The sequence below is a fragment of the Scatophagus argus genome, chromosome 2 (genome assembly GCF_020382885.2).
Source record: "Scatophagus argus isolate fScaArg1 chromosome 2, fScaArg1.pri, whole genome shotgun sequence".
NCBI lineage: Eukaryota > Metazoa > Chordata > Actinopteri > Scatophagidae > Scatophagus > Scatophagus argus.
In genome coordinates, this window is record NC_058494.1 from 26,778,734 (window position 1) to 26,802,861 (window position 24,128).

Sequence of the window (24,128 nt, forward strand, 5' to 3'; positions counted from 1 at the left end):
CACTTGTAAGAAAACTGTACAAGAAAAGCTGTCCAGGCTGTGCTGTGATTAATGACTTGCCTTTCTGTCCTCTTTGTTCTCAATGTGTTCTCCTCCAGATGGTCCAAAGCTTCCCTCTGTGTCAGTGAGTCCCTCTGCTGAGATAGTGGAGGGCAGTTCAGTGACTCTGAGCTGCAGCAGTGATGCTAACCCAGCAGCTAATTACACCTGGTACAAAACTAATGGAAATGGAGTCAGTTTTAAATCCCAGCTTGTCTTCAGGTCCATCCAGTCCTCTGACTCTGGACAGTATTACTGTACAGCTGAGAACGAGCTGGGGAGGACAACGTCTGAGTCCATCTCTGTGGATGTGAAATGTGAGTGAAACAGTTTGTTTAAAAACAACAAACATCCTGAATGTGTTCAGCCTTTGCAGGAGAAGAAGCAGAACGAGAAGTTTTACTGTTTAGGTCCACTTTGTTCAGCTCTGCTTGCTTCACATCCATTTGTCAGACCACATTCAGTCTAAAATGCTGACACACAAAGCAACAATTTGAGTCAAATCAAATCATTTATCTCCTCCAGATGGTCCAAAGCTTCCCTCTGTGTCAGTGAGTCCCTCTGCTGAGATAGTGGAGGGCAGTTCAGTGACTCTGAGCTGCAGCAGTGATGCTAACCCAGCAGCTAATTACACCTGGTACAAGGAGGATGAAGACTCACCAAAAGCATCAGGACAGAAGTTCACCATCACTGACGTCAGAGCTGAACACAGTGGGAATTATTCCTGTGAAGCCCAGAACATAAGAGGAAGTCATAGGAACACCTTACATCTGACTGTTGTGGCAGGTCGGTTGTCCACATTCAGCTACATAAGACTTCATGTGGCATCAGCATGATTACCTCAGCATGGGGATGTTGTTAATGAAGTGGTGACGCACTTTGAGAAGCTTCTTAACCTTCTGTGACTCCAGTCATGTTGTAACAGCCTAATTAACTGTCTGTTTCCTAGATCACTGTTTCTCAGCATCTGCAGCATCAGGTATGTTAGCAGCTGCTGGAACAATCCCTGTGGTTCTCCTGGCTGTCATATCCCTCTCTGTCTACCTGTGGATCAGGTGAGCAGCTCTGAATCACTGAAGGTCAAATCACTGACAGTCAGAAGTGAAACATTCAGTCATTTATGTTTTAATTAATTCTCCTGAGCAGAAAGAAGAGGACGTCCAATGAATCTTCTGAGGCTGAAGAGAGACCAGACAACAGGGAACAGGTGAGAACAGTTATGTATATTATTGTAAAAGAAAAGACAACTGAAACTGCTTCCTGTTCATTCAGACTGCTGAGTCGCTGTCTTTTAGAGCTTCTAGAAAACTCATCAGACTGTGAAGGACTTCATGTTGCTCTTTTGACGTTTACAGAAATTGGTTTGTCACACTGAAAGTACTTTTGTTCATGTCTGCCTGATCAGGAGGAGCAGGGTGAACTTCAGTACGCCAGCATCCACTTCTCCAACAACCGGGCAGATCCTACTCCACTCTACTCCAACCACAGTCCAGCTGGGCTTCCCAGACACATGGAGCAGCAGGAAGTCAGTGAGTACGCTGCTGTCAGATTTAACAGTGGCAGTACTGCCCCGAGGTGAGCAGCTCTTACAATGACAAGACTTTGAAATGCATTCATTGTTTTTCTTATTGTTACTGTTAAGTTATGATGGAAATGTTCTTATCTCTTTTATCTTTTCCCTCCTCAGAACCAGAGGTCAGCAAACTGGACAGGATCCAGCTGCTTTGTACAGCACAGTCAACAAAAGCAGATGATCTCAACAGGCGTCGCATTTCTACTCTGATGTTTCCGTGTTTCTTCATAAGAGTTACACTTCAGCTGCCTTTTTAAAAACCTTGTGTTAAACTTTAGCTGTCATTTAAAGCTTGTGCAGCAGCCTTCAAAGTGCAACAAAAGACAGACAAACACATGACGTTGCTATGCCAACCACTGGCTGGCTTACATCACTTCAGTGTTCCTGTTGGTGAGGAGACCCCAAATTTGTCAGTTCAGGTAAGACTAAATACACGAACAAAGTGTTCACAGGACAAACCACCTCAGTTACAGGCATCACAAACAACTGGCATGTATTTTAGACAGCTGATGGTCAGTAGAAGGAATTCTGTGTGTAATCTGACATTTATTCAGCCTATGTTGTGTACAAATGATGATCATCTAGGATTTCTGAATTTATATTTACTTTTTTTTTTTATTTTAATTCTTTTCTTTGCACAAATACCTGCACAATTCTCTATAGTCCAGGATAATGTAAAGCGTTCTATGTAGCTTTTTAATGTCATCTTTCTTATTTCCTTTATTTTGTATTTGTTTCTTTTAACCAGATCTTATTTCTGTTTCCTGATATTTTAACCTTCTTTTGTTCTACTGTAACATGTGAACTCATCCCTCAATAAAGTCTTAGCTGATATTCATTAGTTTCACCACATCTCTTTGGCCCTGTGGGGTGAAGGCAGCTTTCAGGGTCTCAACATGCAGCAGACGTGTGAAGTAACAGTCAGACTGGCCATCATGAGCATCAGGAGAAATCCCAAAAGCAAGAGAAATACGCCATTGGTCCACGTTGTGTATGCAGCAGCTCAGAGCATCAGTCAGACTGTATGTACCACATTAACTTAAAGAGATTTGAAGACAGGCCTTTATTTCCAAGTATATGTGCTGAACGTCCAGTGTGAAGCCTTTTGTTTCCTCATCTGGTCCAGTTTATTTGTTGTTTTTTCAGCAGTTTTGTTACTGCACGCTGCTGAGACCACAAAATACAGTTTGGCTGGTACATTAACACACATGCACCACACACACACACACACACACACATTCACACTTGAAGTGAGTAATCCAGAGCAACAAAGAAAACAGCACTTTTATATTTTTGAACTGATTGAAATGATGGAAATGTGCATCATGTTTAACCTGTGAACAAATCATATAAGAAGCTCAGGGAGTTTATGCTCATTTGTGTTTTACTGACTTTTATTTGATTTGAGACTGAATTATTTTGTGGTGTCCACACAAATTAGACTTGATTTTTATTGAGTATGTTGACAGTTGACTCTAAAATGAAGACTTGTGTTCATCAGTCACATATTCTGCATTTGGTTCAAGAATGGACAGAACATTTGGGGACAAACATGTATTCTTTGTTCAGTATACTTTAATCCTGCAGACAGAGTTTTCCTGAGATGAAAATACTCCTGTTCTTCTTCAGAGCTCACTGAACATTCTTCCACTAATTTGGCGCCATCTGGTGGAACAATGTGGGCAGTGCACTGTACCATAACTGCACATGTATTGAATTTGCAGAAAACACTTGGCTTGTACTTTGTGACACACACACAGGTGTCACTCTGAGGTAACTTGAAGTAGATTCAGCTCTGCAGCAGGTTTACATTAAACTGAATATTTGATGAATTCAGTACAATTCAGTTCAGTTCAATTCAATTCATTTATGTAGCACCAAATCACAACAGTTGTCTCATTACACTTTCCAATTAGAGCCGGTCTAGACCAAACTCTTTAATTTGATTTTCAGAGAGACCAGACAAAACCCCCATGAGCAAGCACTTGTCAACAGTGGTGAGGAAAAACTGCCTTTTAGAAGGCAGAAACCTCAGAGCAGACCCCAGCACAATGTGGGCAGCTATCTGCCTTGACCAGTTGAGTTGTGAGAGAGACAGAGAGAATCTGAATCTGAATTGATGTGTGAAACCAAAATGGCAAATCCTGTAAACTGGCATGTAATGCCAGAAATACTGACAGAAAGGTTTTTCAGTAGAAAAAAACTGCTACAATCTTATCTAATGGTACTGCATCTATTGTCTCTACTGTTTATACCGAAACAGGCCCCCAGCTCAACTGCCATGTGTTGGAGTTCTCCCCGGTGAACGAGAGGGTCGTTTCCCCTGCGCCTTCGGGTCGGGGATAGGTCTCTCACTGTTGTCTCAGCCTATGGGCCAAACATCAGTGCAGAGTAGCTGGCTTTCTTGGAGTCTGTGGGAGGGATGCTGGAAGCTGCTCCGACTGGGATCTCCATAGTTCCACTGGAGGACTTCAATGCCAACGTGTGCCCTGCTAATACTGTTTACAGTGAAAGTGGGGAACTCGCATTCCTTCAAACCTGGCTGCCCGAAATCTTGGGACCGGACACATTTCCGAACCCCGTTGTTATTGAACGTGCTCACAGACTGCCCGACCGACAAGACCCGAGCGGACATCCGCGTACTCTTATGATTAAGTTTCTTAATTATCAAGACAAGGTGCGAGTAATGAGAGCAGGGGTCCGTTTCATGAAGCAGGTTCAACAAACTCTGAGTATGAATGTTAACTCTGAGTTAACAAACCCTGAGGTGAAAAACTCAGAGTTTCCTGTTTCAACAAAGCGGATTCGCATTAGTTTTGTCGACTGTGAGTATGTTGACTCTGAGTATGTTGACTCTGAGTATGTTTACTCTGAGTATGTTGACTCAAGCTCGTGCACCATGACTATAAAAAAGAGCTCATCAATGGAGCCCCGATTCACTGATTCACCACGGAGGCCGGAGGGGAAAGAAAGTGCAGAACATATTTTACACCTGTGGAGCAGGAAATTCTGATGGAGGCGTACAAAACTGCTGGTGCAGATAATCTTGGCCTGTATCTTCTTTGTCTAAGCATCCCCCTAATCTGTCCATACTGGGCACAAAAGGTTTGTAACAGACATTATTCCTGCTTCGTGGAGCAGCACTACAGTAAGTTGGTGATATCCCTGATACAAACGGCACCAGGAGTTTATCCACTCATGTGTTTTTGTTTCAGTCTGTCTGTGTGAAGCATCAAACTGTCTGTCTCTTTGTCATGTCTGTCTCTGTTTAGGTGAACAGAGTGGAGTGTGTGAGTTCACTGAACGCTCCTCACTAATATGGCGCCATCTGGTGGAACAATGTAGGTATTGCACTGTACCATGACTGCATGTGTCTTTAATATGCAAGTGAGACTTGGCTTCTGTTTAGCAGCTGAACACATCCTGTGTGTGTGTGTGTGTGTGTGTGTGTCCTTTGTGAGGATCTTAAGAATGACAAACAAGTGAAGGAAAGCTTCAGCCATCAAAACAACCAGACAATTGTCAGTCAATTAAAAAATAAATCAAACAGAAAAGTAATGAACTGTACTGTTTTAAAGGTCTGTAACTGCAGTTGGACACAACGCAGAGTCTTCAGGATCTCTTGGACCTCAGCAAGTTTATTTATGAAAGACCACATGTGAAACTCTAACAGTAACTGTTACAACTTCAGTCAATGTCTGCAACCCAGCAGAAAACACACAGAGAGGAAAAGAAATGTAGAAAATGACAAATCATAAAAGGTGACTGACTGTCTGTCCCCACTGCTGCATGAAAGATATGGAGGACCTTGGACAGCTCCAGGATCAAAGTCCTGATTCAGTATCTGTGATGTTACACTGTCCTCTAGTGGTGAAGTTTGTGTGTCACAGTCAGGCTTCATCACTCTGAGTGCTTCCTCCACTGTCTGCTTTTCCTGTCTCTTCTTGTCTCATCTTCCACCGCTTAACTAAGTCCGGATCGCGAGGGCAGTAGCCTCAGCAGGGAAGCCCAGACTGTCCTCTCCCTGGCCACTTCCACCAGTCCCAGATGAGCTGGAAATACCCAGGTGTTCCCACATAATCTGTCCATCGTGTCCTGGGTCTGCCCTGGGGTCTCCGTCTGGACTGACGCCGAAACAACTCCCCAGGGAGATGTTTGTGAGACATCCTAACCAAGCGCCCAAATCACCTCAGCTGGCTCCTCTCGATGAGAGGGAGCAGTGGCTCTACTCTGAGCCCCTCCCGAATGTCCGAGCTAAGGCTGAGCCCGGCGACCCTCGCTTGTATCTGTGATCTTGTTCTTTCAGTTACTACCCACAGCTCATGACCATAGGTGAGGGTTGGAACGTAGATTAACCCGTACATCCAGAGCTTCGCCTTTTGGCTCGTCAAAATCAGCAGACCAAGCTCTCACTGCAGTAATACAGAGACTGGATGGCCCATAACATCTGACCATCCACCCCATATTCCTGCAGACTCCCCACAGGATGCCCTGAGGGACTTGATCGTAAGCCTTCTCCAAGTCCACAAAACACGTGGACTGGTTGTGCAAACTCCCGCGACTTCTCCAGCACCCTGGAGAGGCTGTAGAGCTGGTCCAGTGTTCCATGACCGTTACAAAAACTGCGTTGTTCCTCTTGAATCTGAGTTTCGACGAACAGACGGACTCTCCTTTCCAGCACCCTGGTGTAGACTTTCCCAGGGAGGCTGAGGAGTGTGATCCCTCTATATTTGGAACACACCAAGGCCACTCCACTCCGAGGGCACTGTCCCTGATGACCACACAATGTTGCAGAGGCATGTCAGCCATGGCACCCCACAACGTCCAGAGTCTTGAGGTACTCTAGACGGATCCCATCTAGCCCCGGAGCACTGCCGCAGCAGAATTGTTTAACTGCCTCAGTGGCTTCCGCCTCTGCAATGGCAGCGTGGAACATGGTCCTCTGCCTTCGGTGGGAGTTGAAGACCATTCTGACTGGGTCCTCAGCAGACCCTCACTGTTGTTCGTTCCTCCCAGTCACACCCCTGCAGGTCACGCTGCTCATGTGAGCGTTGAAGTCCCCCAGTAGAATACCTGGTAGGGGCAGCTTCCAGCACCTGTCCCAAGGGTTCCTAAAAGGATAAGTACTCTGAACTGTCATTTGGTGCATATGCACAAACAACAGTCATGACCTGTTCCCGCACAAGCTCAGACTCCTGCCCCACCAGTGAGGTGACATTCCATGTGCCAGCAGCGAGCTTCACCAACCAGGGATCAGACAGCCAACGTCCCCACCTTTGTCTGCCGCCCAATCTACACTTCACCAGATCCCTTTGACTCCTCCTGCAAGTGGTTAGCCCACTGGAGGACAGACCCATATCCTTGCTTCGGGCTGTGGGCAAAAGGCCACCACCAGGCCCCTTCCCCAGGCCTGGATCCAGGGTGGGGCCCCGGTAAATGTACGTTGTCCTTGGTTTTGCCTTTCATAGGGGTCTCTGTGAACCACGCTTTATCTGACCCTTCCCCCAGGACCAGTTTGTCTTGGGAGACCCTACCAGGGGCAAAAAGCCCTCGGCAGCAGAGTTCCTGGGATTATTAGGTCACTCAAAGCCCCTCCACCACAATAAAGTGACGGTTCATGGTTTATTTCCTGTCTTTATTTTGATCACAGTTTATATGTTGGACATCTCTGCGCTCCAGCTGACCCACCTTAACTGTTCCAAGTCATTAAAACTACTTCTAATTAACATCATTATATCAGCATTCATCCTGTTAAAACATGGTTCACAAGTCCAATGCTCTCCTGTCCCTTCACTGCACCTTTTATAACACAACAGTTTTATTGTGATGCCATTAAAAGGCTTCACTTTCAATTTTAAAACAATTGAAGATGGCACGCAAACAAACGTGGGTCTGATAAAGACATTTGACTAAATTTGGAGTAAGTTCTAACAGGATGTCCGTGTTTCTATGATTTCCTGTACAGGGTGTACAGACTTAACCGCAGATGTTTGTCTCTGCTGCTGCCTGCTGTCGTCCACTTTGTCGTCGCTGAGGAGCAGTTCATGTTGGACAAGCCTTCAGTCTGTGAAGCCTCACAGAGAGATGAGAGGAGCAGCTATGAGTTTAAGTGCAGCAGCCAGTGGATTTGTTGTCTTCCTCCTCTCTGTGTCAGGTACTGTATATCTACAGTTACATTCACTGCATTCAAAGAGGGGAATGTGGCAACATGTGGGCTGAAGCTCACATGTGGAAATCAGTGGATCAGAGTTGTGTGAAGGGAAAACTTCCCAGAAACACTTTGGATCATTTCTGTTTGATTTTGTGTCAGTTGTAATGAATATCAGTAAGATGTTCTGCTGTGTTGGCCAACATGTGTTGCTGTTGTCTTTTGCATAAAGTAGCTGTGTGCTAAGCACTTTGACATGCTGTGAAGTGAGAATATTGTGGCTTTTATTCCTAACTGTTTCCTCCTCAGCCTGTTTCATTTGCTCTAAAGCCGACCCTGCTTGTAGAAGCTGCAGCTCTCGTGGAGGACGATTAGTTTCTCTCTGCAGCTTCTTTTATGACAGTGAAGTTTTTTGGAGGGATGTTGGTCTCACAGTGAAGTCGCCACATACTGACTGAACGGCTCTCATATTATCATACGTCTGCACCAAACCCTGCTAGTTCATGTTGTGCTGTCTGACCTCAGTGTGATGTTTCCCCCCTCAGAGCTGACGGTTGTTTCAGCTTTTATTTTTATGCCAAAGTTTGCTGCTGAAAACAGTTTCTCACACCTCAGTGTTCTGCTTTTATTTTTAGTCTTCACACGTCAGTCAGCAGCAGCCTGAGCACAGAGTGAACAGAGAGAGAACTAACCAAGACAAACACAGACTCTCTCATAATGAATATTTGTCCTCTTATCCTGGTCAGTAAAGCACATTAAAGGTCACAGGTCCAATACATTCCTGTTGACTTGACTGCACCTTCAGACTGGATGATGTCCTGCCTCAGTGCACACAGAGATGAAGTGTAGGAAGCATGTGTACATCTTCCACTCTTCCTCTGCACTGACTGTGTAGAAGTGAGCAAACACTTTGTGTTTGGACTTCTGTCTCTTTGTGGTCCCTCTGGTTACATTCAGGAATAACATCCAAAAAGTCATCAAACATTATTTGTAACAGGAGTCAGAGAATCAAACAGGACATTAACTGAAGTTCCTCATTTTGATTGTGACTCCTGATGTGCTCTGTGTTACAGTGGTACAGGGTCAGGATGGCTGGGCAGTGACTTACACTCCTACTGAGATCTGTGCCTTAAGAGGATCAACAGTGGACATGAGATGCACCTACACATACCCATCCAGGATGAATGGCCTGAACACCACCGTTGAGAGAACATTCTGGCATACTTTATCACAGGGTAACGAACCTGTGGATCTGAAAACAGACCCACAGTATTCAGGTCGTGTGGATGTTCAGTGTGGTGACAACGACTGCACTCTGAGAATCACAGACCTGAGAGAGAGCGACTCAGCTGAGTACAAGTTCAGGTTCATAACAAACCAACCTGGTGGCAGATATTCTGGTTCACCTGGAGTCACTTTGTCTGTCACAGGTGACATTTTCATTCATATGTTAATTATTTCTAAATATTCAACATCTAGAAAACAGTGATATAAATGTGTTGTGTGTGTTCACAGTTTTGTCTAAACTAACTCTCCTGTTTCTTCTTCACTGATCCAGATCTGCAGGTGCAGGTGAGAACCTTATCTTCTAACCGGACTGAGCTGACGTGTCACAGCAGTTGTCGTCTACCTACTTGTCCTTCCTTCGTCTGGTACAAAAATGGAGAGAAAATTGAGACACAAACTTGTTCTTCTTATTCAGTCGACTTTGGTGATGCAGACAGTTATTCCTGTGCTGTAGCAGGACATGAGGATTCCCCCTCTCCTCCAGTGTGTGAGTGTCCTATAAAGTCTTCACTAACACACTAGTGGACCCTTATGACTCCATGTGTTTTAATATGGAGACCCTCATTGTGACTGTTCACACAATTGTTTTATCTTTCAGGTGTTCGTGGTCAATCCTGCAACAAAGTGACGTACGCTGACAGACGCATCTGTGCTGTCAAAGGCTCATCAGTGGACATTTCTTGCACTTACTACAGTTACAACAGATACATCAGGTCTAAATTGTGGTTCAGTCCTGGACGTAGTCTCCAGTGGCAGAGTCCCTCACAGCTGGACTCTCAGCGTCGTGTTCAGGTCCTTGATGAAGGTGGAGGACGCTCCACTCTGAGAATCAGTGACCTGAGAGAGAGCGACTCAGCTGAGTATCGCTTCACATTCACAGCAGGAAGCTTTGAATGGGGGAGGAGTTTACCTGCTACAACTCTGACTGTCACAGGTACTGATGAACTCAAAGTGATGTAAACACACCAACACAGGACATTTGAAGTCACAGAACATGTCAGGAATGATCCATCATCACGAGTTTGTGTACTTCCTGTTGTGCAGTACTACTACTTATAGAAAGTGTAACTGCTGTGTTGACATGTATGTACATCTACCATGGATTTCTTTCAGAGCCAGTGATTGTAATCTTGTTTAATGTTCTCATATCCAGATGTGCAGGTTCAGGTGAGCAGAATATCAGTCAGTCAGTCTTATACTGAGGCAGAGCTGAAGTGTCACAGCAGCTGCAGTCCAGCAGCTCGTCTTTCCTACGTCTGGTTCAGGAATGGAACGAAAATCTCAGGGGTGGAAACGTCTTCTTATAAAGATGGCTTTTATGTGGGAGACGTCGTCTCTTGTGCTCTGAAAGGACATGAGGATTACGTCTCTGCCTCAGTGTGTGAGTTTACTCCACTGTGTCAGGACAACAAACACAGACACACACAAAGAATTATTTCTAAAACATTATGACACAAACACCAAACTAAAGTGCTAAAGTATGAGGTCCATAAGAAAAACAATATTTAGATATATGTTGTAATACAGTATTTGAATTCTTTTGAATTTGATGCCTGTAACACGTTTCCAACAAGTTGGTTTGTTGGCAAAGAAAGACTTCCTTGTAACTGTAACTTAAATGAGAGGCCTGTCAGGACAGACAGACTGAGCAAACAGGACCTGGACACTGCCAGCATGTATAGAGAAGAATGTGTGGAGTTGTTGACAATAACAAATTATTAACGGCTTGTTATGGTCACTTCTCACCATCAGGAGTCCAAACAAAGACAGATCCAGGATCAGAACTCTGGACAGCCGCAGGGATAAATACAAATAAACTCAGAGAAAGACATTTAAATTAAAATAGTCAGTGGTCTGATAACATGTTGTAAACTTTGACTAATGCATGTTCATATGTTCTCCAGATGGTCCAAAGCTTCCCTCTGTGTCAGTGAGTCCCTCTGCTGAGATAGTGGAGGGCAGTTCAGTGACTCTGAGCTGCAGCAGTGATGCTAACCCAGCAGCTAATTACACCAGGTACAAAACTAATGGAAATGGAGTCAGTTTTAAATCCCAGCTTGTCTTCAGCTCCATCCAGTCCTCTGACTCTGGACAGTATTACTGTACAGCTGAGAACGAGCTGGGGAGGACGACGTCTGAGTCCATCTCTGTGGATGTGAAATGTGAGTGAAACAGTTTGTTTAAAAACAACAAACATCCTGAATGTTTTCAGCCTTTGCAGGAGAAGAAGCAGAACGAGAAGTTTTACTGTTTAGGTCCACTTTGTTCAGCTCTGCTTGCTTCACATCCATTTGTCAGACCACATTCAGTCTAAAATGCTGACACACAAAGCAACAATTTGAGTCAAATCAAATCATTTATCTCCTCCAGATGGTCCAAAGCTTCCCTCTGTGTCAGTGAGTCCCTCTGCTGAGATAGTGGAGGGCAGTTCAGTGACTCTGAGCTGCAGCAGTGATGCTAACCCAGCAGCTAATTACACCTGGTACAAGGAGGATGAAGACTCACCAAAAGCATCAGGACAGAAGTTCACCATCACTGACTTCAGAGCTGAACACAGTGGGAATTATTCCTGTGAAGCCCAGAACATAAGAGGAAGTCATAGGAACACCTTACATCTGACTGTGGCAGGTGAGTTTTGTGATTATCTGACTGTTTCACCTGACAAAGTGACTGATGTTTCAATCCCCACTGAGGTCTCATTCCTGTCTGTCTTCATTTCCAGACACATCAATAGTGACAATGAATATCATCAGGTTGGCTTTGACGGCTGTGATGCTGATTTCTCTGCTTCTGTTTGTCCTGTGTATGAGGTGAAACTCATTTCCATTACTGATCCTTTACTTTGAACGGTGACTTTTGGAGGTTTTGATTCAAACTTTTCTTTGTCGGTTTGTTTTTGGATTCACTGCAGGAAAAAGAAAACTCAGAGCTCCACCACTGAACCGAATGAAGCCATAGAGGCTGTGGAGGTGAGACGTTGGGCCACAGTGACAGAACTCGCTTGACTAAAGGGTTTTAATTTGTTGACTCATGAATTCAGTTCCTTTTCTTGTTAATATATGATGTCTTAAAGACAACTTAGATTTAACATGATCAGCGACGTCCTCCTTCATACAAACCACCATAACGTGTGTTTGCCTTCACACATTTTACAGCCACATTCACTGCAGATGTTCGTCGTACCAAAGAAGAATTTAAGGAAACAACTTTGCTCAAATTAAATCCAGATTCCATTAATGAACCTCATCTTGTTGTCTCCCCATCAGCTGGAGTCTCTTCATGATTATACCAACGTGTCAGCCTGAACAGCATCACTGCAGCGTGAAGTACAAGAGTTTCATTGGAGTACAATGAAAACTTCATTCTTACTATCATATATTTTATATATATTATATGTCCAAATATGTTATTTGAAGGTTAATGAAATAAACTTCCTTTAAGAAATCCTGACTGCCCCGTCACATCACGCCTGCCCTCGCAGAGAAAACCAATGTGAACCAAGTCGGCTCAAAACAGACATGTTGAGCACAATAAATACGTATTCATCAATACTTCATTTACAAACCAAACATTAGTCCAGCACTATCACACTTTGCCAGCTGTAACTTATGTAGTATTGCATTTGTGACTGAAATGAAAAGCTTCAACAGCAACTCTGTAGTCTGAGCGTCGCTTCACTTCCCTCTCACTGCAGCAGAGGGCGACAGAGTGCAGAGCGCTTTGGATTTCAGCTTCAAACTAACTCAACTAAACAAGAAAATTAGTATTTGTAAACAATAAACACAAATAGAATGTAAAACAGTTGGTTTGGTCTGACTTCTTTCCCTCTTTACCATTTGTTCATCAAGAAAACTCGTAATGCTCCCTCTGAATAAAATCCAGAGTATCCAGACTCTAAAAATCCACAGGTCTCATTCTGTCCGAAAAGGTTTATCTGATTATGAGGCTTTAGCCATGCAACATGTACAGACCACATGCATGTGTTTCAGAGCTGATCTTCTCAGTATGAACTTTTCTCTTTCTCTGGAGTGGGGTGTTACATTGAACAGATTGTAATGTGTGGAATTGTCCTTTAAGTTCCTCCAGTAAATGAAGTGTTGTCCATTCAGCCATGTTCCCGTCACAGGGTTCACCTTATTGAGGAACAAGTTGACTCCTGAAGCGTGAATATTATCGCCCTCTGCTGGTGAAAAACAACAACAGACTGAAATCGAGTCTTTGGATGAAGAAAATCAGACTGAAACCTCTCCCCTTCTTACCCTGCAGATATTTTACTGGATGGTCATTTCCAAGGGGACAAAATTCTGTCCTCGTTTGAATCAGAAAGTCCCGAGGTGAGCGGCAGCAGAAGCCACATGTCCCGTGAGGTAAGCACACCTGCCCGTCAAACCTCTCGAGCTGTTTGTGTGTCTGTGAGGGAATTCAGGCCAGATTACGTGAGGTCACCTGTTAAAGTGAGCCCGTCTTTTCCAGTGCAGGTGCTGCCGCATGCCGCATGAGACCAGCTCTGCACGCTGAGGAAACCACTCCAGGTCATTCATCTGCCCCATCAAACGCAGCTTATGATTTCTTACAGGCCAGGCCATATTGTTGAAATATTTCACTTTGTACGACATGTCCTTTAATGCAGTGATTCTCAAACTTTCACATCGAGGACCCCTAAACTAATAAATCAGCCCACAGACCCCATCTGAGTCTCCCACCTGAGATGTTTGATTGTAGAAAGTGTGTGAAACCTGATGATAGTCACACATTCTGTCCTTGTGTTACTTATGGATGTGAAATTCACATTATGGAGGATTTGTCCAAAAATACCAACAGTGCAAATCATTGACTGTTGAGGTTAACTGTAACCCCTAACCCTGAATAAATCATTTTTTCTTACTCACAGGCTGCCTGTGAGAGCTCGGTACAGTGGGAAGACTCTGCCTCTCCTGCCTTGTCGAGATGTGAGGCCTCCGTGGGGAGACGATCAGGCTCCATATGCTGGTCTAATCCAGTCCAGGTGGTCCTGTCTGCTCCTATTAGAGCAGGCTGCGACCAGAGGAGCCTCCAACGGGACGACTCCAAATCAAAGAGGAAAGCAAAGTGGTGATAGTGTGCTTACCCTGAGGTTACAGGAAAATCCCCCAGGAGACGCTCTGCCTCCCACAGTGCACCTGAGGGAAAGGATGCATTTTTATGTATGCAGTCTGGCTGGGTTGGGTCAGTGCTTAGTCAGGAGGCTCAGAGAGCTGATGAGAAAATCAACGACGCTTGATCCCTATTAACCTGCCAGCAGGTCCCGTTTTTGTCTGCCGAAGGATTACGAACGCCGCTAAAGCGTTAGCATGTAATGTTTCTTACAACCAGATGGAAGTTCCCTAAATCGCAACAGGCCCAAAAGCCACCTGCTTAACGTGGTCTCTCACTTGGCAGCCATCTCACCTGAGTGTCGCACCACCTCCACCACCACCTCCCTTTACTCCCGATATGAAAGGCAGCTCATATACACGTCATCTCAATGTAACATGACACATATGGTAGAAATTTTAACTTTAATTAAGATTTGTAAGCATAATTCACAATCAGTGGTGAAAATAACAAACTAGGAATCAAACACAGTACTGGAAATGTCGGGGCGTAAGGTGACCAACAACACACACTCAGCCTGTGCCACAGTCACACTCCTTGAATCAAACCAAGCCCGGGTCTGATCACGTTTGTGAGGCTTGTTTTAGCCTCCTGAGAGCCTCAGATGGGTGGAGTTAACTCACACTGGGACAAATTTCACTTTGGGTAGCAAACACGGAGACCCACATTAGGTTTCCTTTTCGAACATGCAGTCCTCATCAAGATGGAGGTTACAGTAGAGAAGAACAATTCAGTGGCACAAAGTTCATTTCATGTGCCAAATATTTCAACAGACAGCATGCAGGATGGGCTGATGACACAGAAAGTGTGTTCAGTTTCTGTAATTCAAAAGCATCAGCCTTTTAGCTGTGAATATCTGACCACCTTTAGACACTGAAGCAGCAGAAGTCCAGGCTGAAATCCTGACTTTTAGGCTCAAACGTCTTCCAGTGCTACACCTCCAAAACTCAACAGCACTGAAACCTCCCTGTTTGAGCTACACTCCCACTTTGTAACCACAACGTAACCACAAGAGAGCAGCTTTGTTATGAGTAAACTAATCGTTTAGTGTAACTTCCCGCCCAGACTTTTCTTCTCAGTCAGGGTATTTGAACTGACAGCCCGTGTTTACCTGTGAGTTGACAAGCCCCACCCATCTGGCACCTGCACAGACAATGATCAGACCCAGGTAGGTTTCGATGTTCACTTGAAGTCACAGCTCTGCTCTCCCATCAGACAGTTGATCTTCTTCCACCACGTCTCGGAGAGGCTCTTGATTTTATCTGGCGTCTTCTTCCTCAGAGTCAACCTTTGCTGCTGGACGCTACAACTGTCAGTGTGCTGGATGCTGGCCAGGATGGCTGAATCAAAAGCGTCCTTCAGATTCTTCTGGGTCAGCGCCGAGCACTCGGCAAAGCTCACTGCCCCGAGCTCCTGGGCGAGCTGCCTGCCCTCCTCGGTGCCCACCGGCTGCTCCTGGTTCTTTGCCAGGTGAATCAGCACCTGGACGTCCTCCCTCAGGTCCAGCTGGGTGCCAACGAGGACCAGGGGCGTGCCCGGGCAGTGCTGCTGGATCTCGGGAACCCACCTTGTGATCAGGTTGCGGAAAGAGCAGGGGCGGACCACGCTGTAGCAGAGGAGGAAGACGTCGGCGTTCTTGTAGCAGAGAGGCCGAAGACGCTCCAGCTCGTCCTTCATGAGGCGAAAACAGAGAGGTGAGGTTAGCGTAAAGTGGATACTTTCAGGATAAGGTTGGCATTATTATATCAGTCCACAAATCCCATGAAAAGACCAGAACCAGCAATGTGTTAGTAGACACATTCGCTGCTGGTTTGGATCTGTTCAGGGAATTTGATGACAGTAAGACAAATATGAAACACCATCACCTCCCTACCTGAAGGAGGATCTAATGGAGGCCACTGAGGATGGTTTTTATGAAGATGAATTTGGCTGCAGATTCACCTTTTTTCCCGAAATGCAACTAAAAAACACGTTGGCTTGTTGAATCACAGCAGGTCTTAATCAAGGCTTCCATAGTCTGGTCTCACTCGGTCTTAAAGTAGCAAACGTGTCATCTTGACTGTTTTTACGACAGATAATAAAACAGATGTGAACCACTCAGAATCAATCTAGTCCAAATTTGACCATCTCTGGAGCTTTATTGTACTTGCTGTTTTTTATTCATGCAGAATCATCATTGACCTCCCTTGACATCTGTCTCTGCAGACGGTTTTGGTTTAACTTGTTCCAGATTTGTCTTTGTTACTGAGATTTCTGGTTTCAGTTTCTTTGGTAAAGCTACTTTCTTCTGACGAAATATTCCCCATAAACCCTGTTAGCAGTGAGGTCTGTGACTGTCCAGAATAATCCCGTTCAGCAGCTGACTGTCAGACACTGAGAAGGTGTGAAGTTGAGCTCCGGGTGACAGAGGGAGTAAAACCTCTGGATTACAAACCCGTTTCATTCCTGCAGGGGGCGGTGGAAACTGCGGAGTTACAGGAGGACTTGGCACTGGGGGTCTTAAGGGATTTTAGTCCGGGACTAAAAGCAGGCTGCAGGGGGCAACCAACACAAACACAGCCGGAACTACGAACGTTCAAAGCATCAACACCAGCAGTTAGCAACACTTATTGATCACCGATGACTTACGTTGATTGATCCACCAACCAGCCCCCATTTCTATCAGGTAAAGACAGGAAGGGAAAGAAATGCAAAAAGAAGCGGAGCTGAGTGTCCACGTGTCCACTGAATACACGCAACGTCACGTCGGTCTGACTGTGCTCACATTCAGACTGCGACCGAGAGGAGCTCACCTGTCCTGCCATGTCACACAGCTGCAGTCTCACCGGCTTTCCGTCAACCACAACCATCACTGAGAAGACAAAGACAGCACATGTGCTTCAACAGTCTCCCTGTGGACGAACTGCAGGCTTTAAGACCGGAAACTGGGCATGCAACACAAACCAAAACAAATCCCACAAAACTTCCAGGTGCACCTAAAACTGGATCTCAGCTGCAATGATGTCAGAGATTACCTGTAAAGTTGTCAAACGCTGTCGGGACGTATTCTGTCGGGTATCCGTTGGTGGTGTAGCTGACGATGAGGCTGGTCTTGCCCACCGCTCCGTCTCCAACCAGGACGCAGTTCACCTTGCGCTCAGGCGCGGAGCCGGACCGCCGGCGCTTCACGCTCAGGGGGAGGTCCCGGTTCTTCCATCGCCGAGGCGGGACCGGAGGAGCGTCTCCGCCGCACACCGGCTCCGACACGCGGCGGGGCTTCTGCTTCCCGACGTCCTGAGGGAGCATGGCCCTGCCTTCCGCCAGCGAACGAGTGGTTTTGGCTGTTCAGAGTTGTCGGCGCTCCATCTCCCGCACAGCCCACGTGTTTCTGCTGATGTGTGTCAACGGTGAAGCGCCAAACGACGTTGAGGTGCGCTTCGCGTGAGGCGTGGCACAGATCTGAAGCGCGCAGTGGCACAGCCGTCTGGTTTCTCCGCTCAGCGGGAGATCCTGATTGGCATTCTCCTCCGCATCTGCTGTGGTCGTGAGTCCTAAGAGGCTTACCGAGCAGAGCGCCATATGAAGCTCCAGAGCTGTCCAAGTGAAATGAACTAAGCCTGCTGAGCCTTTACCCCACAGAGTGACACACAGTACGTCACCTTCGTTAGCCGCTCAGATGATGGAAACAAAGGCCTGGCTTTCATGTTGATGGTGGATTCATACGTGTAGTTCAGTTTGTCTACGCAGCAGGAGCCACACAAATACATTCATTACAAGAGACTGCGCCAAGTTCAGCTGTTTTTAAACCATATTAAGCTATGAAATCTCCCCTGATGGAGCTCCTTGAGATAAAAATCTGCCCTGGAAAATGTGAACGGTGATGAGTGAATACAGCCTCCGTTCAGTCAACCACACACTTCACCTCCACCAGGCTGTCGAGGTGAAGCGGCGCGCTGACGCCCCCTCGTGGTGACTGAAGTGCCGGGTGCAGCATGAATCATCCCGTCCTCAGCGTCAGCACCAACGGATAACCAGCAGAGGCTCCACAGAGAGTCTGAAGACCAGCATGAGCAGAGCAGAGAGGAGGCTGACACACACTGAGGTTCAGACAGGAACGGAAACAAAACGCATGGGCTCACAGCGTCCGTGTCCAACACGTTGGAGAGGACATGTTTGGGTTGGTGCAGGGTAAGGCTGAAGCAGCAGTTTTCTAAGCCGTTAAAAATGGACCCTGATTAAAATAAAATAACGTCCTTCCAAAGGTGTGACAACAACTTCTGCAGCTCAGGACGCTGAAAATGTCCAGAACCTTCTGCTTCACAAAGGGCTCATGGTGCCCTGAGACATCAGACTCTACTGTTTTATTATGTCACTACAGACAAGAGAAATCATGAATCCACCCAGCCGGCGTCTTCGTGTGTGTGTGTGTGTGTGTGTGTGTGTGGGAGGCAGAGTGTGTTGCCATGCATTGATTGAACGTCACCAAAAACACCAGTGAGTGGGAGTGAAACCACACGCACCAGCAAAGAACAAGACGCCTTCTCACACACACACACACACACACACACACACACACCGACGTGAGCTTGTTGTCAGCCTGAGAAGCTAACGCCAACATTAGCCTGTTAGCTTTAAATTTCCCTGACCATGTGTCAGTAGGCACAGATCCTCTCCGCCGCCGATGTGTCCAATGCCCGCTTGTCTTCTCTTGTCCCTCAAAGCAAATCTGTGACAAGTGACATGTTAGCTGACAAGTTAGCTGTTGTCATGGTTACGGGCGATCTCATGTACAGTCTAAACACAGATACGGACATGACAGAACGAGTGTGGACTGAACAATCCAGTTTACAGTTCAAGTTAAGATCTACAGGATGGGTCACAACTTAAGGACGAGGACAAGCAGGACATTTTTCTGTAAGGAGGCCCCTGAACTTAAACTCACTCAGTCTGCCTTTAAAGACACGAGGGCCGCCAAAAAAACGTCCTCGCTCCCGAGCTCTAAAACCAAAAGGTCAGTCCCCGTGAAGATGAGACGCACAAGAGCAAAGTGGCTCTCGGCTTCTCGCTGAAGATAATCTTTAACCAGGCGCTGACATCACTGCTTAACAGGATTAACGAGGAGTCAGCGAGAAGCAGCAGAGATGCTCCGGCTCTGTGAATGGAGGCAGCGGGCAGCTCCAGAAGCTGGCACAAACCCATAAACCCTGTCAGCACGCACACACAGACACACACGCACACACACACGCACACACACGCACACACGCACACACACACACACGTTACACACAAAGCTGCCATTCTACTCATGTACAAACAGTCTCCCTCCTCCTCCAACATCTGATAAACTAGACACCTAATCAGAATCTTTGGGGACCCCGGGCCTCCTATTGGAGTTTGCAGACCAGGCAAATACATTAACTCAATTTAGAGTTTGGGATTAAGGACCCACCCCTCCCCCGTTATAACACACACACACACACACACACACATGCAGATACAACACACACCTCCTCCTCCTTTGCCTTTCCTCCTTCTCTCATCTTTTTGATGGGATCAGCTGAGCGCTACATTCTCCTCTTCTTCCCCTGCACCCTCTCCTCTCCCTCTCTCCTCTCCCTCAGGGGACCGGCCTGCTCGGACTCTATAGTTATGGGCCGGGGCCATCTGTCACCGTGCGCATTCACGCAGCCACCAGAAGGCCGCAACATGTGCAGATTTAAATGGAGAACCCAACTTTCCCAGGACACACAGGCCTGACCCCGGCAGCCGCGGCAACCCCCCTCCCTCCATCCTCCTCCTCTTCCTCCTCCCTCCCCATCACCCTGTGCCCCCCCCCACCACCACCTCCTCACTCCTCCATCCCACGATCATCACCACCATCATCCAGCATCCCTAAAGCCCAGACCCCACCCGCCTGCCACACCCTCCTCCAACACCACCAAGAAATACTGTCTGCATGTGAATCAGTGAATTAGACCCCCCCCAGCCAAACCTCCTGGACCAATAACCCCCCCCCACCCAGCCCGAACACTAAGCGTGTGTGCTGCACCTTCTTTATGCACAATGATGGATTTCCACCTTACATAGCAGCTGATGGTGAAGGGGGAGGTAATGTGGGAGGTGGGGTGAGGGTGGGAGGAGAAGGGGATGAGGGCAATGCCTGGTGGATGTGTGAGAAGGAGCGAGAGGGAGATCAGCTGATTGGTAAAATTGATTGTGAAGGAGAGAGGGAAAGGAAGAAGGGGAGTGTGTGTGTGTGTGTGTGTGTGTGTGTGTGTGTGTGTGTCGAGCAGCAATATGAGTCTGTGATGTGGTTTTTGTGGTGGTGAGGGGGGTGAGGGGTGGGAGGGTAACAGGATTGGTCTTGTCTGTGGGACCCACGGGGAGGACAATGGGACCGGCGGGGGTGGGGCGAGTGTCACACGCTTTTGCTTTGTGGCTCGGTCAACAGGCGTGTGCCACGGGTGTCGTCTCGCCTCCCCTCGCCTGCTGTCCGACTCCGAGGAAGGACCAGCAGCCATGAGAACCGGGGCCCCGGGCCCTTTAATGAGGGGCGTGCTGTTTCTTATCAAAGATGGACAAGCCATCATTACAATCATCATTAGAAGCTGCACAATGGAGCACGCCTCCCTCAGCAATGGATGGGAAAATCCTCCTACAGAGCTGGCAGGGGGGGCTGAAACCAAACCAAAAAGAGCACAAAACCGTCTGAGTGAATGTGTGCGTTTAGTGAATCTGCAACAGTTACGTCTGGCGAGGCAGCACGGATCAACACGCAGCTGAAAGATTTCAGCTTCCATTGAACGCTGAAGGAAGTACAAACCTGCGACGGCTGACTCAACCCCCCCGTCTTATTCAGTGCTGCCGTGCGTGTTTTCAGCCCGATCGAGGGTGCGTTCATGTCATGTGGGATCGGTGGCAGATTCCCATTCACGTCACCGGCCGACTCAAATGAGTATCGAGTTGGTGGTGTGAGGGATAAAAGTACTTCAGAAGGTCAGTATAAATACTGCTGACTTGGAGCACAATATCAAGTTGAAAATATCAACATCAACTTTCAAGTTTCCCAGTCAAACTTACGACTTGGATCTTGGCGTGAACACCACAGTCTGAAACTGCGAAGATATGAGGGTGTCTCATCTTGTTTCGATCACACGCTACAACTGATCAATGAACAAGCCATCACGCCCTGTGAGACGTATGGAAGCAGGTCCAGATCTCGACCCTTTACAGGCAGAACGGCTCCACGAACTGGGACAATCTGTGGCACAAAACACACAGCACCTGCTTACTTACTTTATGCTGGTTTTCCTTTCATTTGTCACCCGTTTGATGGATTACACTCTTGGTCAATGCACTCCAGAGTGTCTACCTGAACTGATCGGGGTGGGAGATAAAATGATGACTAAAACAAATGTGACTTGATAAGACCAGTATCAGTATCCACCGAATGACAGATGAACTTTGCCTTTTTTATGGTTTGAGTCTAAAGGCTGAAGTCTGTAGTTGATCTATTTGTGTGTTCGATGCCAAAGTGAAAGAAAAACTATTTGTCTCACAAGTCTCAGTTCTTCTGTCTGAGAGGAAATCTGCAGCTGGGTTTGTGCGTCTTTGGACAGAAGTGAGTCTTCAAGTCGGCGTCTTTCCATCGAGCTGCTTCGCCTACAGACTCCAGTGACTCTCACACAGAAATCACCATCCCTCTTTGCATTATTCAGCTCTCTGTTTAATTCACTCTGAGTGGGCTGGCGGGCCGATGCGCCCAGGTTACCGTGTCGAGCACCGTAACCCCACTCTGAGTTTGTCATCATTAATGTTCAGCCAAAAAACATGTTGTTCCGCTGAGGCCTTTCTCAACACTGTCCTCCAAGTCCTTTTTAATGCTGTCCTCTGGCCTGTGGCCCTGGCCGCAGGGAGCATTGTCATGGTGCTGAAGGTGGAGGGGAGGTGTGTGTGTGTGTGTGTGTGAGAGTGTGAGTGTGTGGAGGAGGGGGGGCATGACGCTGCAGCAGTGGCAGCTGGCGGCCCAGCTTGCAGGGGCCATCTCCTCACAATGGAGAGCCTTCCCCCTGGGGCCAGTGATTTAGGACAGGGCTCTCTGGACAGGCCCCTGGAGAGGAGGAGAGAGGACACTGGCTTTGGAGGAACGCACCCTCCCCTCCTTCTCCTTGTCTTGTCCTCTAAAGCTTCCCTGCTGGTTCCCGTACACCCCCCCCCCTCCCCCCGCCTCCCCGCTCGTCCTCACACACTCCTGACACCCTCCCCTCATCCCACCGTGGCTAAGCTCTCTCCTGGGACGAGCAGCCAGGCCTCTGGAAGGGGAGCATTCCTGAGGTGTAGCACGCTAACGCTAGCCGGACACAATAGGGGGACGACAACAGGTGCGTGTGGATCCTCTGTCGTCCAGTGGCAGCTGAGAGATAGGGCCGGGGGGCTATTATGGCACCATTATCCACCGCTGCTCTACCGTTGGGCTGTTGGACCTCTTTTCTCGAACAAAAAACAAGGCTTTTTATGTGTAACCTGGTCTTGTACCCACCCTGCTCCAACAAGCCTCTCTTTCATCCTCCTACCCCAGCTAGCACCTGCCACCCCCGGGCCCTCCAAACGAGCCCACTTATCCCAAGACTGGATTCAATTCAGTCGAACCCCAACTGCAAGAGAACCTGAGCCCACTTGTTTAAAACACCCACTGCGTCATATTGAAGCCATAGAAATTATCCAGGCAGCCACCTCTGCAGACCACCCCGTCCCTCTGAATTATGTTATGTCTCAAATGAGCAGTCATACAGCAGATTGTTCGGTGCAGCCACTTGATATAACTGGTGACAATGCCTCTAACAGAGCGAGTGTCCTGGGGGGATAGGCAGTATTTGGTTACTGCATCCCTGATCTCTCCCCATTGTGGTCGGCTCCGGGTCCCATGGAAGGTTGAAAGGGGTTTTGGGGAGGGGGATATGTGCGCATATGTGGGCCCACAGCGCAGGTGCCTACATCTGTTCATTTCTGGGCAGATGCTCATGGCTGTAGAGATAGAGAGGGAGAGTTAGAAGGGAGGGAGGGGAGGTGGACTTCCTCCATTTACTCTCTCATCATTCATACTGGTGACTAAAACCGAGATGGCACCACATTAGAGTAGAGCTAACGGTGACAAATGGAGACTCACACTCATTCTGGTTGCAAATAGACAAGATGTAAATCCTCCATGTGTTTTGTTTTTGTTTTTCTCAACATAAAATATACAATGTGAGTGAAAACATTTTGGTCTGGGGTTGTTTTTCATGGTTTGGAGCCAACTACTCTGAAAATAAGTGTATTATGTAAGTCATTTATGGGACAAAATGTTTTGCTGGTCACCTTCACTGTGTCAGGCTTCTCAAATATGAGTTATTCCTCATTGTATGTCTGTTTTATTTCACAGTAAATTGAAAATCTTTCAATTCTGGACTATTGGTCAAACAAAACCAGAAATCTACAAGATGTGACCTTGAGCTCTGGGAAACTGCAAAGTGCATTTTTTATGACATTTTATAGCTTAAACAGTGAATTGATTTATTGTGCTGACTGTGAGCCAGGACTGTTGATGCTCCTGTCACTGAATAGAAGCAAATCCCAGCAGCCAGACTCCAACATGCGCTGCCAAACCTGAAACCAAAACAGTGGAGGCTGTAACGAAAGCAGATTATGGTCCAATGAAATGTTTATCAGTCATAAACCAGTATAACATTTGATTGCCTACATGATTTGGCAAACCTAATAAAACCTGCTGATCATGACATCGTCCTCAGTAGAGAAGAAGTGATTTTATTGTTATATGATTTCATCATATTGCAGTACATTAAAATCACTGCACAAACACAGCTCAGTGTGCCTGTCCTCTGCTGTTAGCTCCATGCTAACATGCTCACAATGGAAAGATTCAAGATTCCATTTAAGTCATTGTTATACAGGAAGGACTGTACAATCAAA

At 46.9% G+C, this 24,128-nt stretch overlaps 2 protein-coding genes across 3 annotated transcripts in view; one reads left to right on the forward strand and one right to left on the reverse strand.

Annotated features, from left to right (window-relative positions):
* LOC124051169 (hemicentin-1-like) overlaps nt 1-13,390 on the forward strand; it is a 150,680-nt gene extending 137,290 nt beyond the window's left edge. Inside the window, exons 16-25 of the mRNA XM_046374206.1 lie at nt 8,834-9,190; nt 9,313-9,534; nt 9,646-9,981; nt 10,201-10,428; nt 10,952-11,209; nt 11,418-11,675; nt 11,770-11,857; nt 11,959-12,016; nt 12,314-12,373; nt 13,314-13,390. Of these exons, the coding sequence (XP_046230162.1) occupies nt 8,834-9,190; nt 9,313-9,534; nt 9,646-9,981; nt 10,201-10,428; nt 10,952-11,209; nt 11,418-11,675; nt 11,770-11,857; nt 11,959-12,016; nt 12,314-12,352 (1,844 nt within the window). The 3' untranslated portion in view covers nt 12,353-12,373; nt 13,314-13,390. The remainder of the gene's footprint in view (nt 1-8,833; nt 9,191-9,312; nt 9,535-9,645; nt 9,982-10,200; nt 10,429-10,951; nt 11,210-11,417; nt 11,676-11,769; nt 11,858-11,958; nt 12,017-12,313; nt 12,374-13,313) is intronic.
* A 1,183-nt stretch (nt 13,391-14,573) lies between these two features.
* On the reverse strand, nt 14,574-18,558 carry LOC124051340 (rho-related GTP-binding protein RhoU-like). 2 transcript variants are annotated; one of them, XM_046374624.1, is made up of 4 exons: nt 17,195-18,558; nt 16,973-17,031; nt 16,809-16,838; nt 14,574-15,851 (listed from the first exon to the last, which is right to left on the reverse strand). In XM_046374624.1, the coding sequence occupies exons 1-4, from the start codon at nt 17,463-17,465 to the stop codon at nt 15,363-15,365; spliced, it is 849 nt and encodes a 282-aa protein (XP_046230580.1). In that variant the 5' UTR covers nt 17,466-18,558; the 3' UTR covers nt 14,574-15,362. The 2 variants fall into 2 exon arrangements, with proteins under 2 accessions (XP_046230580.1, XP_046230589.1); XM_046374633.1 differs by lacking the exon at nt 16,809-16,838 and having other exon boundaries at nt 17,195-18,556.
* Between the last annotated feature and the right edge of the window lie 5,570 nt (nt 18,559-24,128).

What these genes read in the sequence shown, in the direction of transcription:
- LOC124051340 (XM_046374624.1), bottom strand. Translation starts at nt 17,465, where the DNA reads ATGCTCCCTCAGGACGTCGGGAAGCAGAAGCCCCGCCGCGTGTCGGAG. An exon ending in AGCGTTTGACAACTTTACAG is followed by an intron (nt 17,032 to 17,194) that starts GTAATCTCTGAC and finishes TTGTCTTCTCAG; the next exon opens with TGATGGTTGTGGTTGACGGA. An exon ending in TGTGTGACATGGCAGGACAG is followed by an intron (nt 16,839 to 16,972) that starts GTGAGCTCCTCT and finishes TTTACCTGATAG; the next exon opens with AAATGGGGGCTGGTTGGTGG.